This window comes from Fimicolochytrium jonesii, assembly GCF_025526975.1.
Source record: "Fimicolochytrium jonesii strain JEL569 chromosome Unknown EV422scaffold_6, whole genome shotgun sequence".
NCBI lineage: Eukaryota > Fungi > Chytridiomycota > Chytridiomycetes > Spizellomycetales > Powellomycetaceae > Fimicolochytrium > Fimicolochytrium jonesii.
The window spans coordinates 748459-765671 of record NW_026515673.1 but is presented as its reverse complement, the minus strand read 5'-3'; the positions used below and the strand labels follow the sequence as shown (position 1 = coordinate 765671).

General features: G+C 53.0%; 5 protein-coding genes across 5 annotated transcripts; 3 read left to right on the top strand and 2 right to left on the bottom strand.

Moving 5' to 3' along the window:
- Positions 1–936: 936 nt before the first annotated feature.
- Positions 937–5746, top strand: EV422DRAFT_523277 (uncharacterized protein). The gene has a single exon (XM_053069894.1). The coding sequence runs from the start codon at positions 1240–1242 to the stop codon at positions 5587–5589; it is 4350 nt and encodes a 1449-aa protein (XP_052927262.1). The 5' UTR covers positions 937–1239; the 3' UTR covers positions 5590–5746.
- Positions 5747–6852: 1106 nt separating this feature from the next.
- EV422DRAFT_391237 (uncharacterized protein) lies at positions 6853–8600 on the top strand. Its single transcript, XM_053066852.1, has 3 exons — positions 6853–7345; positions 7411–7727; positions 7810–8600. Exons 1-3 carry the CDS (start codon positions 7290–7292, stop codon positions 8316–8318), a joined length of 882 nt encoding a protein of 293 aa, XP_052927261.1. The 5' UTR covers positions 6853–7289; the 3' UTR covers positions 8319–8600.
- Positions 8511–10325, bottom strand: EV422DRAFT_391197 (putative diacylglycerol acyltransferase type 2b). Its single transcript, XM_053066851.1, has 5 exons — positions 9936–10325; positions 9654–9850; positions 9473–9574; positions 8930–9408; positions 8511–8860 (listed from the first exon to the last, which is right to left on the bottom strand). Exons 1-5 carry the CDS (start codon positions 10101–10103, stop codon positions 8703–8705), a joined length of 1104 nt encoding a protein of 367 aa, XP_052927260.1. The 5' UTR covers positions 10104–10325; the 3' UTR covers positions 8511–8702.
- A 1723-nt stretch (positions 10326–12048) lies between these two features.
- On the bottom strand, positions 12049–15480 carry EV422DRAFT_391125 (SIT4 phosphatase-associated protein-domain-containing protein). The gene is made up of 16 exons (XM_053066850.1): positions 15428–15480; positions 15160–15358; positions 14999–15079; positions 14750–14936; positions 14543–14677; positions 14414–14479; positions 14189–14355; positions 14000–14116; positions 13753–13939; positions 13367–13693; positions 13068–13304; positions 12931–12995; positions 12760–12872; positions 12404–12696; positions 12290–12313; positions 12049–12222 (listed from the first exon to the last, which is right to left on the bottom strand). The coding sequence occupies exons 2-16, from the start codon at positions 15297–15299 to the stop codon at positions 12130–12132; spliced, it is 2232 nt and encodes a 743-aa protein (XP_052927259.1). The 5' UTR covers positions 15300–15358; positions 15428–15480; the 3' UTR covers positions 12049–12129.
- A 29-nt stretch (positions 15481–15509) lies between these two features.
- Positions 15510–16931, top strand: EV422DRAFT_523254 (NLI interacting factor-like phosphatase-domain-containing protein). The gene is made up of 4 exons (XM_053069893.1): positions 15510–15767; positions 15844–15852; positions 15935–16181; positions 16252–16931. The coding sequence occupies exons 1-4, from the start codon at positions 15526–15528 to the stop codon at positions 16921–16923; spliced, it is 1170 nt and encodes a 389-aa protein (XP_052927258.1). The 5' UTR covers positions 15510–15525; the 3' UTR covers positions 16924–16931.
- The last annotated feature ends 282 nt before the right edge of the window (positions 16932–17213 follow it).

Sequence of the window (17213 nt, the reverse complement as noted above, 5' to 3'; positions counted from 1 at the left end):
ATTCCGAGCATGAAAGCTGGTCGTTGACTTTTGGGTTCCACAAACAGGGCGCAGAACCCGTCGTAACCAGATGTCTGGCCAGTAATCATTACCACCCACCATTACCATTGCGTTCATTCTTCGTTTCCTGCGCGTGCAGTCATCAGTTCCTCAGTGGCAGATGCAAAGTCAAATGTAACGGCTGTACGGATGCGAACATGTATGTGCTTCCACAGCGAGAACGGCGAGATGTGCCGGGTGCCCCGGTTCACAAATGGCGCTGCTGGCATCCCCCGGTCTCGCACTCCAGCTCGTTGTCCGAGTCCGACTCCACAATAGTGGTAACCTTGATAGTAGCGTCGGTCACAGACACGAGGACGACGTCGTTCTGCGAGTCCGTGTGGTCCATACACTCCGTAGTCTGGCCATCGGAGTCGATGAGGTCAATGCAGTGCGTATTATGTATCGTATTGCTTCCCAGCGCCCACGGAGCTCAACGTATCGTTGCAAACGCGAGCGGGGTTGTGCATCGTCTGAGTGGTGCAGTAGGACGAGTCTGGATGTAACGAGCCGGCTGCTGCTATCAGTCCATGATCGTTCCTTCAAGAGATATGACTGCATTTCTGGTGCAAGGACGCTCACTCCTCATCCCTTTCCAATAGCTGTCATCTTTGTTCTACTCGCATCTATCGCGGTCATCGCCGCCGCCTTCGACCAGATTGTTTGTCGAGAGAACGATTAGAAGGTTCCGTGTTCCGTCCTTATCATCGTCCTCGTCGCCCTTAGAGTCTTCCAGCTTGTGCTTTCCTGACTTCAATGTGTTGTTTCTTGATTTTGAGACCGCAAAAAACGGATTGTGGCGAGAGAGACGAATTGGAATGACAGTATTATCGACTAGGACGCGCACAAGCCACACTTCAAGCCACCGAAGAAACTCCGCTCGCCAAGGAACCCACTCTGGTGTCGACGGGCAAAACGCTACAGTTCATGAGACATCTCTGATATGAACTTATGAGGCTTTGAAACAAACTACATAAAAGGGCAGAGATATCCCGAATACCTGCGCAGCGTTATAATCTACGAGATTAAGCGAATCACACAGATACGGACAAAGCTGTTCTCGACCATCCGGTGCCCCTCGAGCCGCACGGTTTTCATTCGTTCTTGGCAACGAGGGTTTCGACACTAGGGCTCGCCATACCCCTTACTGGGCAACTTTGACTTACCCGTTTGCCGCACCTATCTGTTCGGTCTCAAGCCATGGAAGCAAGCAGTCAAGCTCTGGAAGAGCCCGATAATGAGCAGTACGATGATGAGGAGGATGGCATTGGAGCAACCGACGAAGACGACGAGGGAGCGTATGTTCGCGACAACAATGGAGAAGAAGTAGAAGAGACCGAGGAGGAGTACGAGGAAGAAGTGATCGCGGCTGCGACCCCTGAGTCGATTCCGCACGTTTTAGAAGTACGAGATGGGATCAACCACAGAGTGCTACGAGCCGTTTCGCGGCCCACCGACGACGGAAACTCGTTACGGCCGGTTCACGTAAGAGCTGCTCGTCGCCGCGTTATTGAGGAAGAGGTGGTGGATAGCCAGATGGTGCCTGACGTCGGCGAGACCGACCCACAGGAAACCGTGGAAGTAGATGCAAGTGCGGGAGAGAAGGAAGGTGTACTGAAACGAGCATTGCATTACGTGACGGGGACGGGGAATGAGCATACGCCCACTGTGGAAGAGGCTCCTACGAAGCCAGAGGAAGGCATGGTAGCGAGAGCCCGGCACATCTTTACCTTCGACACCACGCCAGCTCCCGAGAAGCCAGTGGCGCAAGATGTAGACGTCGCGAATGGATCTGGTAATGCAGCTGAGCAGCCTGCTGAGCCGAAGGAGGGCATTGTAGCGAAAGCAGTGAGCATGTTCACGTTCGGCGCCGCGACTGAGACGGCGGAAGAACAGGCGCACGATCATCCGAAGAAGTTCCTGGGCATGTTCAGGCGCTCTAGCGACGACAAGGTTGATTCAGCGGATGGTGCAGCGGCAGTCAAGGCCCAACCCGCCCAGCCGTATGCATTGCCACTGCTACATGAGGATGCGGACGATACGCCGCGGCCACAGCACCTGCGGAAGCATGCGTTCCCCTTTGGCAGTTTCAAATATGGTGCCAACGCAAACGCCACCACAGCGGCTGCGACGTCCACTGAAGCGGCGAAGGATGTGGGGACTCCACCTGCTGCCCCGTCGCCCACGACCAAGCCTAAAAACCGACAAAGGGCGGAAAGGACAGCGGAGGTTCCGTCGCGCACCAGTTCACCTGCCCCCGAACAAGCCCCACAGCAAGCCCCTCAACAAGGCCTGCTGTCGAAGGCTGCACATGCACTTTTGCCGGAAGCCATAGTAGGCGCAGCTCCTGCTGTGAATGTAGAAGTAAATATAAACAACGACCATTCGCGCGAAAGCTCAGCTTCACCGCAACCGGAGCCAGGATTCCTATCAAAAGCCGCGCACACATTGCTTCCAGAGGCGCTACTAGCTGATGCGGTTGTAAAGGAAAAGGACCACCACAAACATAAGCACCACTCTCGCAGTGGCTCAGGAACACCAGAAGAAGGCTTCTTGTCGAAAGCCGCGCACACGCTGTTACCGGAGGCGTTGCTGGCTGAGACGTATGTGGCTGCGAGAGATCATCACCACGACCACAAACACTCGCATCATTCGCATCCTCATCATTCGCACCATTCTCGGTCACGGTCATCTTCCCCGCATGAAGGGATCATTTCTAAAGCCGCTCATGCTGTATTACCGGCGGCGCTGATAGCGGAGTCCTTGGTGGGTGGCCACGACTCGAAACATGACAAACACCATCATCACTTCCGTGCCGATTCACCGCACGAAGGACATTTGGCGAGAGCCGCCCGTAAAGTGCTCCCGGACGCGCTGTTGCCGGAATCCCTCGCAGACGAAAGGGATTCGAAGCATCCCAAGCACCATCGTAAGCACTCAGATTCCCACCACCACCATCACCACGAAGGGCTTATGGCGAAAGCGGCTCGTAAAGCGCTACCGGAGGTGCTGTTGGCCGAGTCGTTTATAGCCGAGAAGCAAAAGCATGCGGATCCTCCTGAAAATGAAGGGTTTGTGGCGAAGACTGCTCGTAAAATGCTTCCGGGAGCGTTGCTGGCCGAGTCGGTCCTGGTCGACAGGGACAACCACCACCATCATGAAGGGCTTATAAGCAAAGCTGCTCGGAAGGTGTTGCCGGAGGTCCTTCTGGCTGAGTCCCTTGTAGCTCAGAATGAGTCGAGGCACCCGGATACTTCGCATCCTGAAGGGCTTATGGCAAAAGCCGCTCGGAAAGTGCTGCCTGGGGCACTGCTGGCCGAGTCGATTGTTACGGAGAAAGGAAATCACTCAGATGCTCACCATGAAGGGATTATATCGAAGACTGCTAGGAAGGTGTTACCCCAAGCACTACTAGCCGAGTCGATCGTACATGCGGAAGGATCGAGGGACCATCATAATGGACAGAAAGACGATCGTTCTCGGTCGAACTCAAACTCACCTGCCCAGCAGGAAGGGTTCTTCAAGAAGGCCGCTCACACCGTGCTCCCAGCGGCGCTGCTGGCCGAATCTGTTGGAGACTCAAAAGATTCCGGGATGTTGCACAAGGCGGCACATATGATCCTGCCAGCAGCCTTGACTGCTGCAGCGGTTCAAGAAGGGGAAGACCACAAGGAGAAGCAGGACGAGAAGCAGGAAGACCCGGAGCAAGAGAAGCTGTTGGAACAACATTTCGCGGATCTGAATCAAGCTCAGGTTGAACAGGAGCAAGCTCAAGTAGGACAAGGGCAAGCTCAAGTGGGACAGGTGCAATCCCAACCTCTTCCCGACCCACAATCCCAAGGGGTGAGCAACCCACCATTCAACTACGATTACCAGTCGAAAACGCTTCCCAACCCCGCCCTCACTAGCTTAACATTGCAACGGCGTCCCAGCGCTGCATCCGGAGGTCCCCGGCGGAATACGCTCTCCCGCCTGCTCTCCTTGTCCCACCTTTCCTTGCACCGCCGAGGTAGCAAATCCAACCTCTCTTCCAATTCGGGATTGGTCAACAGCCAGGCGACGCTTAGTAATAGCGAGGGGGATTTGTCTGGGAATGCCCCCGATTCCAACGCCAAACAAGGTAGCACCGCCAGGTCCCTGACCAAAAAACTTGGGCTGCGGTGGAAATCCCGCGGCGGGACGTCCTCGAGTGATTTGCGCGATGACAATGGCGCGGGAGGGGTGCTTCTCGGTGGTTGGGATGGAAAGACGAACAAGCAGTTTGAGGAGCATCGGCAGCAAGGCAGCCTGCCGATGAGGAACGACGATATGGGAAGCCTGATGGCGGGGATGTACAGTGGAAAGGGCGGGTTTGGGCCGCGGCCAGCCACGTTTGGGCGGCCGCCATTGCCTGTGGAGCCGAAAGTACAGGAATTAGAAGCGCAACCTTCCGTGCAGGGCACCGTGGCTGAGACACAGCAGCAACAGCCATTGCAACCCACCCCGCGGCCGCAGCTACCGCAGCAGCCCGTCTTACTGCAACCGCAGGCTGGAGCGTATCCTGAGCACGTTCACGACACGCCGATGCCACCTTCAGGTCAATGGAAAGTCTCGCAGGAAACCATCCGTCCACGGCCGCCGTACAATATACAAACCAACCCAGCGTTCCTCACGAGCGGTGCGACGTCCACAAACGTGAGCCCGCAACGTAGTCAAGCGGATATAGTAGCGCCTGCGGGATGGGAAGCGTCCCTACAGGGAGGTATCCTCGGTGATGCCAAAGGTCAAGTTGGAGGAACGACGGCCCCGCCCACGGTTGCAGGGTTTCTGGACTCCGCCGACTCGACCACCGTGTATAATCTCCAGATGGACCTCGCAAGTGCGCACGCCCTCACTAATGCCCAAGCGTCTGCCCTCACCCGCATCCAGTCCGCCAACGAAGGGCTTGCGACGCAGATCGCGACTCTGAAGCAGCAGTTGCAGGTCTCACAGGACGCGCAAAGAACGCACGCAGAGCTGGTTTCCGCTCACGCCGCGTTACGCGGGCGATGCGTGGAGTTGGAAGGCGTAGTCGACGGTTTGCGTGCCCAATTGGAAGTCGCGGGTGAGATCAGAGCAACGGGAGATGCAACCACTGTCGCACTGGAGCTGGAGCAAACAGTGGTGGAGCAGAATCGCACAATCGAAGGGTTGCGCAACCGAGTCGGGGAGCTGGAGATTGCCATCAAGCAGCGCGATGCGATGGCGGTGGCTTCGCTGCAGAAGATTCAGGTCACCCAGAAACGGATGGTTGACATCTACGAGGCGGTGACTTACACCGGCATTGGCGGACCTGGTGTTGCAGCAGCGGCCGCCGCTGCTGCCATCGAGTACACGGGTCGCCCAGCGAGCCTACCTTGGAATCCAGCCATGATGGGCAAGCCGATGGTTGCCAGCGCGCCCCCAGCATATGGTGGCATGAGTACGGGCAGGCTGGGCTACCCGCAGGATGAGTATATGTACGGAGGCATGGGACAGGGACAAGATTTCGGGGCCGCCATGGCTGCCCTTTACTCTGGGAGGTCTTACTGATTGGCATTATGTTGTATATTCAAGACCCGGGTTCTGCTTTATGGCGTGCATCAGCATCATCATATTTATTGTGGCAATTGTTGTCGCTTCTCCTCGACCTTCTTCCATAACTTTGTACCTTTTTCATCTATACGCTTGTTTTTCAATCATATTTGCAGAAACAACTGTGTTCTGCACTTCAGCTGGAATTCTCCACATAGAATACATAGGAAGTCGGGACTGGAAAGCTCGCCTGTGCGAAAGCAACTTCACCACTTCCACTTTTCAACTTTCGAGTCCTAACTTCTGAGCACGCGTGCGTAACGCGTTCGGGGAATATCAGGGCGATGCTCACGGGAGCGAAGTCGTCAATTCTCTATTCCCGCCTTTCTCGTGGGAAAAGAGAGACAATCTGGCACACGTGCGGCAGGGCACAAGTTAAGATGAGAAGTTGAGAACGATAAAGAATGGAAAGGAACGGGAACTCCCCCTGCACCTGCACATTGATTTTTCATGAATTTTCTTTCTCAACATGGCTAGCTATTTGGTGTTTATACTCATGTGGCAGCCGCCCGCCTATGCAGACTTGTTCTGACGCTATCCTTCAATTCTTGAGAGTCGGAGGGTACCCTGTCGCCCACGCCGAGGAGCTTTATTTCCCCGTCATCTCTATGTCAACTTCGAGAATCTGCAGACCCTCCTTCCCCGGTATACGAAGTACAACTCCAGATCGTTTCAATCTAACTTCCGGAACGGAATGCGAATGACACTCCATTCAGTTTACGCAGCACCAACTCCCCATTGACGACGCCTTGGTACTCTGCATCTGCCGTAAAGGTTCTGGATCGATCTGTCCATGTCGCACGTTCGGGTTGTTGTTTGCCCAACTGGGGAGCGAGGTCGCCAGGTGGACTCTCGCACGAGGGATTTACGGACTCCCGCACTCTTTAGCGCTTGGTCGGGATTTCTTGGCGCTGCAAAAACAGCCGCTGGATCTTCTGCAGTCCTCCCTGACGGATGAGAAAGGGTGGGTCTGATGTGTACTATTCCACATCGTAAACTCTCATCAGCGGGCATGGGGTAGGCCGGAGGAAGGCGGTTCGGACCCGACGTATCGATACGATAGAGGATGAGGTCGGTCACAGAGGTCCGGAGATATTGCAATACGAGCAAAAAGGATATGTTTTAGCTGTCCCAAACCGCTATGCGTGCACAACGCGTTCCGAGAACTCACGATGCTCAACTCGGCGCTTCTTGCAGACCCCCTATTCGACTCCTGTCAAGCCGTCTCCGCTTGCCCCTTTCAACCATGAGCGGGGAGAGCCTGAGGAGACGCAATCCCTACTAGAACCCTCTCTGTCTCTCATGCATTGTCTAATGGATGTGCATTGCAACCCGTTATTGTCGGGGGGGAGCGGTCTTAGCACGTGGGGCCTCGTGGGGACGCGGGGGCGTGTCGGTAGGGCCTACTGGATGTTCTGGACCTGGGCCCCACAACGCCCTTGAAAACGTCTCGCTGCAGTTCGACCCTCTCGGCAGTTTCCCAATTCTTGCGCAAACCCACACACTCAAAGGCACTCGGTTCCAAGTTTCCCACTCAGGCCTACCTATCGCATAAAAGTAGCTATTCAGGTACATACTACAACCTGCAATCACCCGATATTTGTGTGGGTGTGTGGCCCAAGTTTTTCACACAAGAATTGCAGGTCCGACTTTCCAAAATGCCCCTTCGAGGAATTCTAAAGCACTCGGCGGAGGACGTCGGTGCGCCGCGAGGGTAAGCTTTTACTTCCAGTGTACAATTCAACCAGTTCCTGCGCTCAACCCCAAACCTTTCTTTAGGATCAAGTGGGACGAAGACAACCTTCAAATGACAGAAGCCGCCAAATCCGCCACGATGAAGATCACTGAGCCCAAAACCCCTTACATCCGCTACGACTCGGCATCGGATATGGTCCTCGGCAGCACCGCCGCAGTGCCGCCGATGGAATTGACCGATGCGCTGGTGGATGTTGAGAAGGAGAGGGAGAGGGAGAAGGACCGGAATGCTGAGCGGGCCCAGGAGAACGCGAATGGGGCTCATCCCGTCGTTGTGAAGAGACGGGTATCGGTGGATGAGTGGGATGATGATGAGCCGGAGGAGACGATGACTGCTGAAGGTATTTGTTCGTGAATACACTTGCAGTGTTGAATCCGGGTTGATGTCCCGTTACTGAATATATCCATGGGAAATTTCTGCAGAGCGGGAAAAACACGACAAATTCGAAGCAATGCGCGCATCTCACTACAACATGCGAAGCGCTTTAAAAGAAGGTCGAAAAATGGCCACCAAAATAACAGAACCCGCGCACGCACCACGTTCGAATCGATTTCAGGACAACGACGGAGACGACGACGACGATGATGAGGATGAGGAAGAGGGAGTGAACGGCGATACCAACGACGGAGACGAGGATGAAGATGACGACGATGAGGACGAGAGCAGCGACGCGAATGCGTCATCACAGCACACGTCGATACGAGACCCAGGTCACATCTCCGACTCGTCCGAGCCCTTCAGTCTCGAAATGGATGAAAACAGCGCATCGTCACGGGCTCCACACGACAATGCGGCTGTCGAGCAGCAGATTAGGAACCTGAAAATACAGCAGCAGCAGAATGGGATGGGGATTGCGGCGGGTCAGCATCGAAAACCTGTTAGGGTGGCGTCGTTTGGAGCGGATGTGGGCGGGTCGATGGAGTTGTCGTGATGTGGGATAGCATTGCGTTGGCGTTTGCTCCGTGATTTACACATGAAGGCTGCCGTCACTGGAAATCCTGTGAGTGGATACATGTAGCACCCTTCGCAAAATCTGTGTTCGCTGCTGTGCTCTCCCCGCTTCCCATTCCCAAAACGTTGCGTTCGCCCCCATAGTTTTTCAGTCTTTTAGTTGTTCATTCCGATGAGCGTAATATACCCCGTAACGAGTTCCTTGCATTTAGCCCTTTGCACTTCGCACAGCAAAGTTTTGTTTGCGCACGGACTTGAGAACCAATAGAAATAAATACGCCGCAAGTATGACTAGTCCATCATGTCAAGTAAAAAAACGGAAAACCATATGCCGCCTCTAACTTCGCCCGTTTAATCTAACTCTTCATCGCACTATCCGCAGGTCCCTCGTCCTGTCCACCGCATACCGGTCCTTGTGGTCATTGTACAACTTCAACAGTGCATCCACGTACTGTTGATGAATCTCCGCGATGTATTCCCGCGAGGGATTGTCTTGTTTTTTGATATGTATCGGCGCGCCAACTTCAGGAATGATAAGGGAAGATCAGCCAAGAGTTCGTCCATGGAATGCATCCCAGAGAGTATACTCACCAACCGACACGAGCCTCGTCTTCCTCGGAAACAGCCCAAAACTTCCCCACATCAACGGAATCGAAAACGTCAAGATCTTCGCCACGCGCTTCTGCACTTTGCGGATTTCGGGCGCATTCGTCTCCGTAACCTGCCAATATAGGTCGTTCTCTCCAAACGTGAATACCGGAACCAGCGCCGCGCCGGTCTGCACTGCAATCTTCACGAAACCCTTGCGTTGGTTCAGGATCAGGTCGCTGGTGCCGGGATATGCGAGCAGCGCCTCGTCGGCGCCGCCGATAACGACCATCGCCGACCAGCCGGGGCCCTTTCTGCTGAGGATGTGTTTGAGGGATTTGGCTCCGACTGAGACGACGCCGAGGGCCATTGAGATTTCGCGCCAGAGGGGAATGACGTAGTTGACGTCTAGTGTTGTCATGCGGATTTTGATGCCGGGGAACTGTCCCGAGAAATTTGAGTAGTTGCTTATGAAGTTGGGACTAGAAAGGGAGAATGATGTAAGCTCCGAAGCTCGTACCATAGAGATGAGAAGCCACCACTTACAGAAGCCCGTAGCAATAGATTCCGTGAGGGTGGTAACCGAACAGATAGTTCTTTGTTGGGTCCAGCTCGGCAGTTTTCACAAGTTCGGCATCAAAGTATTGCCTATATATCATGGAGCGTCAGTGCCGACTCCCATCGTCAATCAACACCTTGACCCAAATCCTCCGGGATTATAACGCACCCGAAGTAATTCCAAAAGCTCCAATCCCTAAAGAACCGCATGCGATCCGTTCCCCCTGTGAACGGCGTCCCCGAGTCAAACAGATATGCCCAGCCACAATATACCACGAAGAAAGGCCATGTCAGCCGCCAGTTGTACAGAAGGACCGCGAGGACGAAGGAGTTGATGTAGAGCAGAGACGAGTAGATTGCGACCGACTGTGTCCCACGCCATCATTAATCAGCAAAGAGTCTCTCTTGGGAAAGAAAAGGGTGGGATAGTATGGGTTCTGGGTAAACATACCGCAATTTGCAGCGCTTTGGTCTTTGCCTCCACAAGCGTTGACACCACGGAGTTGCTATGGTCGCTAGACATTGCGCTCAGTGACGTTGCAGCGGCAGCGGCAGCAACGCTGCCTGCGATGACAGTAGGTGCGTCAACGAAGCCGGCAGGAGCCGAGTCGTTCAGCATCGTGAGTGAGCGGGGATATGAGCGAAAGTTGAACTCGCCAATGCGTTGGGAATGCCTCCCGAACCTTTTCAACGAACGGGGGATTTGTAAGGTAGGCTGGCCCTTCCTGAAATATCTAGCCGGCAGTTCATGCCGTCCTGTCCTGATATATATGTGAAGAATTTCGAACGAAAGATGGCGGCGACTTCAAGTCAGCTTTCCACTTCCCGCGGAAAGACCCGGAGGACGACGACAATCGCATCACATCACTCAAAGCCTCTCAAAGCCTTCCCGCAGCTTCCCGTGCAGATCCTAATCCAAGGCGCGAAAGGCGCCAAATGGGAACAACCCAAGTCGGATTTTTTGGATTTCTCCATGTGAACTGACTGCATGATGCAAAGCCGACCTATGTCACAGCTTCCGCGGAACCCTCAAATTCAGATGTAAGAGACTCCCTCGCTGAGGCCCTCGCTGAGGGAAATTGAGGGGAGCGCTGTTATGCTGTAGAGATCAGTCCCGCGCTTGTATAGGTGCACGTCGACCTAGAAAACAAACTGGTCGGCCGAAGTCTGGCTTCCATACGAACGTCGATATTCCTCACACCTAGACACGACAACTGCAAAAAGGGGAATGAATGGGACAGGCTAGGCTTGGAGTCGGAAGAACATGTCAATTGATGTCAACAACGGCATATTGAATGTTTGTTCGATACCGCCGCCCACGAGCGAACGGCACAGGATGAACTTTTTTATGAAGAAGGTATCGTTCCCTATCAGATCCTCAGATGTTCATCAATGGCCGTCTAGGTTGATTATTGGGAAGACCTGCTCTTCCTGCTTCGGCATTGCACGATAACGGTGGGTGGTGCCATGGCTCGCCGTATAGCGTCGATTTCGGCGACACCACATATGTACAGTAGCGGCAGTACAGTTACTGGCTCTACAGTAAGTGACTCAAATCCCATGCACCCAATGAAGTGCGCGAGACCTCACAAACGGGGAACGGAGGAGATGCTTTTTCCCTTAGACCTCTTTTTTCAGCCCATGATGGAACTGGGCGACACTTTTTGGAGTCCACGGTGGAGATGCCCTAAGACGCGTATTCCTTTGCTGTCTGGATTTGCGTCCGAAAGCAGACGGACAAGCTTTGAAGTTTAGAAGCGAAGCTGGACAACCTGTGAGGCTGTGACAGCAATCGAACCTCGCCCACCAGTCTCGTTGGAAAGCTGTTGATGGTACTGAAAATACTCGTATTTTTATACAGAATTAGAACGAGACACCAAGAAAACCTCCCAAATTATGACGATCGAAAACAAAGAGGGGGAGGGAAGACTATTGGCATATACGCGTAGTGGGGAAGGGGTGGTAGGAAATTCAAGTAAAAGTACGGAAGTAAGGAGGAAACAATCGAACCAAATCAGAATAGAATAGAAACAGAGAAGCTTTGGACCAGTCCGAAGGCTTCCCGTGTGATTCTTCTCCCAAAAGCAGGCCCCCCGCAACTTGCTTCCTTTCTGAGGACTTCGAGTCCTAGATACATTTACTTGTGGGTAGTTACTTTGTCATCGAATTACGGTTTGCCGGACGCGCCACCAAGTCCGGTGCCTATCATGCTCTTGGCTCGCCCTCCGGAGCAGGTGGCTTCTCATCGTCTGTTTCTGGCAGCGATTTCCCCAGGTCAGTCAGGTCGAATGCTTGCGCTTTCTGGGTATCGCTGGTCGGAGGAGGTGAGATTCTCTGCTCGTCCGCTGGTGGATCGGGGATATCTTCGTCCTCTTCAACGATACTGCAGGGAATATCCCCCGAATCTACTTTACTGACCTCGGCGAAGTCGGCGCCGAAGGAGGAGCGCTTGTCAGGGAAGGGGTTATCCTGGGAGGGCATTGAGGATCAGCATTCTTGTGGGTAGATGATACCAAGATTGTCGCCGGCTACTTACGGAGTCGAATGCTTCACGAACGTCAAAGTCCTTGCTCTCAAACGTTCTGATCATGCCCGCCCAGAGTCAGGTTACTATGGGAGTCGAACCGTCTACCTTTGCCAAACTCTTACCCCAGCCATCCTGATCCGCCGTCTTCGCCGTCGTCTTCGTCATCCGAGTTGTCAACTCCAATGAACCGATCAGGTAGATCTGCAACGATCTGTAGGTGGCGAAATGAATGAGACTCACACAGCCTGCCCGTACACAGTCAGCATTTCAAAACCAACCTGATGGCAAAGAAACCTTGCAAACTAAAGTGGGGCGAGGGTTCAGGCGATAAGTAATCCTCTTGGTAGCGAATGCGTCCGGCCGGGGCTTCTCCGCCAGAAAGCGATCCTTACCTGATCGCTGGAAACATCTCCATCTCCCATGAACGCATCACCAGCGTTGGTCGGATCCATTTCATCTTCATCTTCATCAGGTTCTCGCTTGATCACAGTCCCTCCAATCTTCAGGCCATCCGCTTCATCGGGCCCTCCCGTGAAGCTTCCACCAACGCCTCCCATGATTGGGACCTGATGCTGCTGAGGACCGCCATTTGGCCGAACGCCTCCTAATGGTTGTCGGTCTCGTTCTCTCGTTTCTTTCAGGGCTCCGAGCACGTAGTTTTGCCAGTCTTCGGCGACAACAAGTTCTGTAAAGAAACAGGAAGATGAGAATACGAGCGCATTGACACTCGTGTCGCATGTGAACCCACCGCCTAGTTCCTTGCTCAGATCCTCGTTGCACTTGTCCAGAAGCTTGCAGACTTCGTCCGCGATGTAGGTCAAGTGCCCCATGTATCCGAGACGCACTCCTTTCGGCTTTGCCCTATCATAACAGGTCAGGCATGTCCATTTGAGAAATTCAATGCTCGACGACTGCTTACACTTGCGCATCGTTTTGCCTTTGAGCCCTCGTGATTTGTTTTGTCAACTCTCCATCCTTGAATATCTGATCATCTCCGTTAGCTTCTTGTTCCCATGTCAACAACGGTGAAAAACTGTATCGGGCTTCAAAACCTACCGACAAGACCAATCTCCGGACAATGATCTTCACCGCTCCCATCTGTGCCTCAACAGCACTCTGGGCAGGGCTTATCGCCTCTTGTGGGACGATACCTTCATCATCGCCAGGTAAGGCCGTAGGAGCCTTGGGGAGGTTGGTGGTGCTGGTGTAGGAGTACGTGTTGAACACTTTCGCGATCATATCGTATACAACCGAATGCAAGAAGTTGTTCCATGGAAAGCGAAAGAATAGATCCTAGCGATTCCGTCATCCATTAGCTTGCGGATGTAACGTGGTATTTCACAGATTGAACCCACCAGGCACACAGGTAATATTTTGGCGTCAATGAACTTGTTCGTTAGGGATACAAGCTCATTGGCCACGCTTCTCGCGGGAGGGGTCGACTCGGTAGCTGATGGTGCAGACTGTTCCGTAGGCGATTTTGGGGTCAATTCCGTCTTGCCCGAATCTTCGTCAGAGTCAGATTTGTCGGGGTGCCCGTGGTGCACGGTAATGAGTCTTTCGAAGAGCGGACTCGATGTGTACAGATATTGTAAGTGCAGGATCTCGGCGAAAAGCTCGCAGGTTTTCAGACGCTCAGATCCGAGCGTAGGAGCCTTCCCAACCGGGGCATCCTTTTCTTCCTGAAAAGCAAGGCGCTATTAGAGTAGACCCTCGAAAGACAGGTACCACTGACGCATACCAAGTAATGGGACCCGTGTAACAATTGAGAAAATTGCGTCAAACGTGAACCGATCACGTGGAGCAGGTCATTGAGGTCTGTTGCAAGTGCTCTTAGTTTTTCAGGGGCTGGTGGCGGCGGACCTGTTCGTTGAGTCACCGGCTGTTGTTGATACTGGTGTTGCTGGTATTCCGCTTGCTCGATTTCGCTGTGGGGAACGATGGGTTCAGCAATGAAACGAGCGTCGGTTTCGCACGGGCTGTCCCACCTGCAGTATCGTCGAATGAGCTCGATTATGATGTTAATGCCATTCACGAGAGTAGTGGCGGATTGGGGGCTCCGCTCATCTAGCATATATGATGCAAGTTTGTTCATCATCTCCTCACTACGAGAAATCTTCGTCAATGTTCCGAAGCCTGGTGCGCTTACGCGAAAAGTCGAGACGAGCGGTGCTCACCTTTTCAACTCATCAACCAACGTGTTTCCGCTAATCGAAGTCGTGAGTGCTGGCTGCTCCCCGAGGACGGATCCTCCCAAGCCCGTTGGGAGGATCTCTTGCGGGCCGATGGTCTGATAGCTGACGGCAATCACATCGAGCAGCGTTTGTGCAGCCGTGTTATGCACCTGAATGGGACGTAAGAATGTAGTCTTCCCACCTTCAGTTCAGATTTACGATGCATACCTCCGAATCCAACTTCGGGTCCATCCGATTTAGTAGCGATGGAATCAGGCCCTCCTTACTGAGCCACTGTTGACCGAAGATGTTTAGTGATCGACTAGCTCACCGCAATGACAGTCGGCACCAGCCCACCTCAACAGTCCCGCTTCCTTCTGGCAATTCCTCCATGCTTATTAACTTCAGCAGAAGATCTGATATCGCGGAACTGCCAACATGGGAGAGTAATCGCTGTACGACATTCGGTTGTTTGCGAATGAAGGTTATCATCTGAAAATGCAACATGGGATTAACGATGCGGTCGTAGGTGATGCGCATTGAGCAAGACGCCACGGATCCAACCTCCGGCATTTTCTTCGACAAAAGGACACCATTGACTTTGCTGAAGTAGCTCGCCGTCAAGGGATTCAATGGAGCAGGGCGGTCCAGGAGCGTCCAGAAATCATTCATAAGCTCTTCGTTGGATACAATCCCTTCACATATTGAAAAGATTTCGCAGCTGAGGATTTCACACGCCAGGTAAGGGTATCTATTGGGGGCACGGGGAGATCAGCTCACGCGCAAGCGAGACCATGAAGATGCATGACATACTTGAAGCGCTTAGCCTCCTCGAGGTCGTCGGAGTTCATTATGAAACCCAGAAGCTGCTTGAGCACCTCTGGCTTGCACAGGCTAGAAGGCAAGGCCAAAGTCGGTAAGTCTTCCCACCCAGCCTAGTAGTACACGGTGTTCTGAAGGATGAATATGCTTACAACTCAACCAGCTTTGTATTGTGAGCCTTGCATTCTTGTAACGTCTCCTCCTCCTCCAACAGCTCGTCTAACGTCAGCCCTTCCTTGTCCAACAATCCGTCTATAGCCGACGCATTGTGGAAGCCAAACCGCCAGAACATTGGGTTCTCTCCGCCGCCCTGAATGGTGATGGATGTCGTGGATGATGAAATGGGGACTGCTGATAAATTATGAAACTGCTCACTGTAAGCTGGTTATCCGACGTGTGCCTTCAAGCAGACGACTCAACAAAGCGGGATCGTATGTATGTCGGGTTCAGGCTTGCAGATCGTTGGGGCAGTGGTGTTCGAAGTTGGACGGCATTCAGAACGGCATTGATTTGTATCGATGATCCTCGGGCGCGCGTGGGAAAATCGGACTTTTGGACCCATTTTGGACCCCATGTCGCTCTTTTCTTTTGTTCTAACTTCGAGCCATATAAGCACAGCAGCCATGAGTAGGAAGGAGTTTCTGCTGGTATTGGACGTCAACGGAACGCTACTCGAGCGGATCACAAAGACCGAAAAGAAGATGGCAAGAGAGAATCCGTTCTGTCCGCCACAACCATGTTTTCACTTCCTAAGACAGAAGTAAGCTGCCATCGCCTTGGACCTCTTTCATTGTGAATAACTAAACCTAACTGCGTTATGATTCTTATCAAGGAAGATGCTACCTGTGAGTTGAGCTGTGCGGAAGACTGCGTGTCCCTTGCCTTTTGAAACTAGTGCCTGACCTCGTTTGAATTTTGTACTTGCAGACGACCGTACTTGGACACTTTTCTGAATAGAATATTCCAAGACTATGCGATCGCATCATGGACGTCAGCATGTCCCCGGAACGCGATGCTCATGTTTACGGAAGTCTTCCGCCACCATCAAGAAGCATTGGTGTTTGGCTGGGATCGACTAAAATGCCAGGTCGCCAGCAAGTCTCACGTGGGAAAGAAGGATTTGGAAAGGTTTTGGAATGACCCGGAGGCGAATCCTGGAGGACGATGGAATGAGGTATGGATGGGATCGTGTGCCCTTAGTCTGAGAAACCCCAATCCTAAATGCGCTGCTTCTCGCCCTACAGCGCAATACGATCTTGATCGATGACACAGCTGGGAAAGCCAGTTTCACCCCTCGGAACGGCCTTCATCTCCCCACCTTTACAGTAACGAATCGAAACGTCGACCCGGCTGCAGATACAGTTCTCCTATCGCTCTTAAAGTACTTAGAGGATCTGCACCGAGCATCGCCGTCAGACGTAAGAGCCTACATGGAAGCCCACCCAGCCTTCGATATGGATGTCCATGGAACAGCGACTGCCGTGAAACCCGCATATGTCGTTTCACCGGAGCTGGACGAAGATCTATTTTCTCAATATCCGAAAATGCGCGAACCTAAATTGTCAGAGCATGACCAAGCGCTCTGTGAAGCAGTCGCCGGAAGGGCGCCCGGAGAACTATCCAAAAATGCGATGAAGAAGAAGATGAAGAAGCAGTTGAAGAAGGAACTCTGCAAGAAGGAAAAGCAATTAGGTCAACGGCCGTACTCCACACAGGCTGGTCCCTCTGAACCAGTAGAGAAGAAGGCTAAAAAGGTCAAACGAGCGCTAGAACAGCCTCAAGATGAGAGTGGAAGGCCGCCGACGGAGGGCCCTGGTCACAAAAACAGGAATCGGCGAAAGCGTCAGAAAAAAGGCGTAACAACCGAGTACATAGTAACTTGCGAAGCTGTATCGCCAAAACCAACAGCGGACTAAAACGGGCATCATGTTGCACCTTTTTTCCAGTGTTTGAAAGCTTTTCGTATAACCGCCACGCCAGGGACGATGACGATGTAAAATCAACTGTGTATACATATATGCACTTCGACCGTTCCCCGCATGTGCACCCAACCACATGAGCCATGCATTCCAAAACTTTGGTCTGAGCTACCGTTACCACGTACGATAATAGAGCAGAAGCAGCCAGGAAACGCCTGAGGCGTGGGGAGCACTCATTCGTCACGTCACGTCCCCTTTCCAAAAATGGATGATCGTCTCCATCTCCT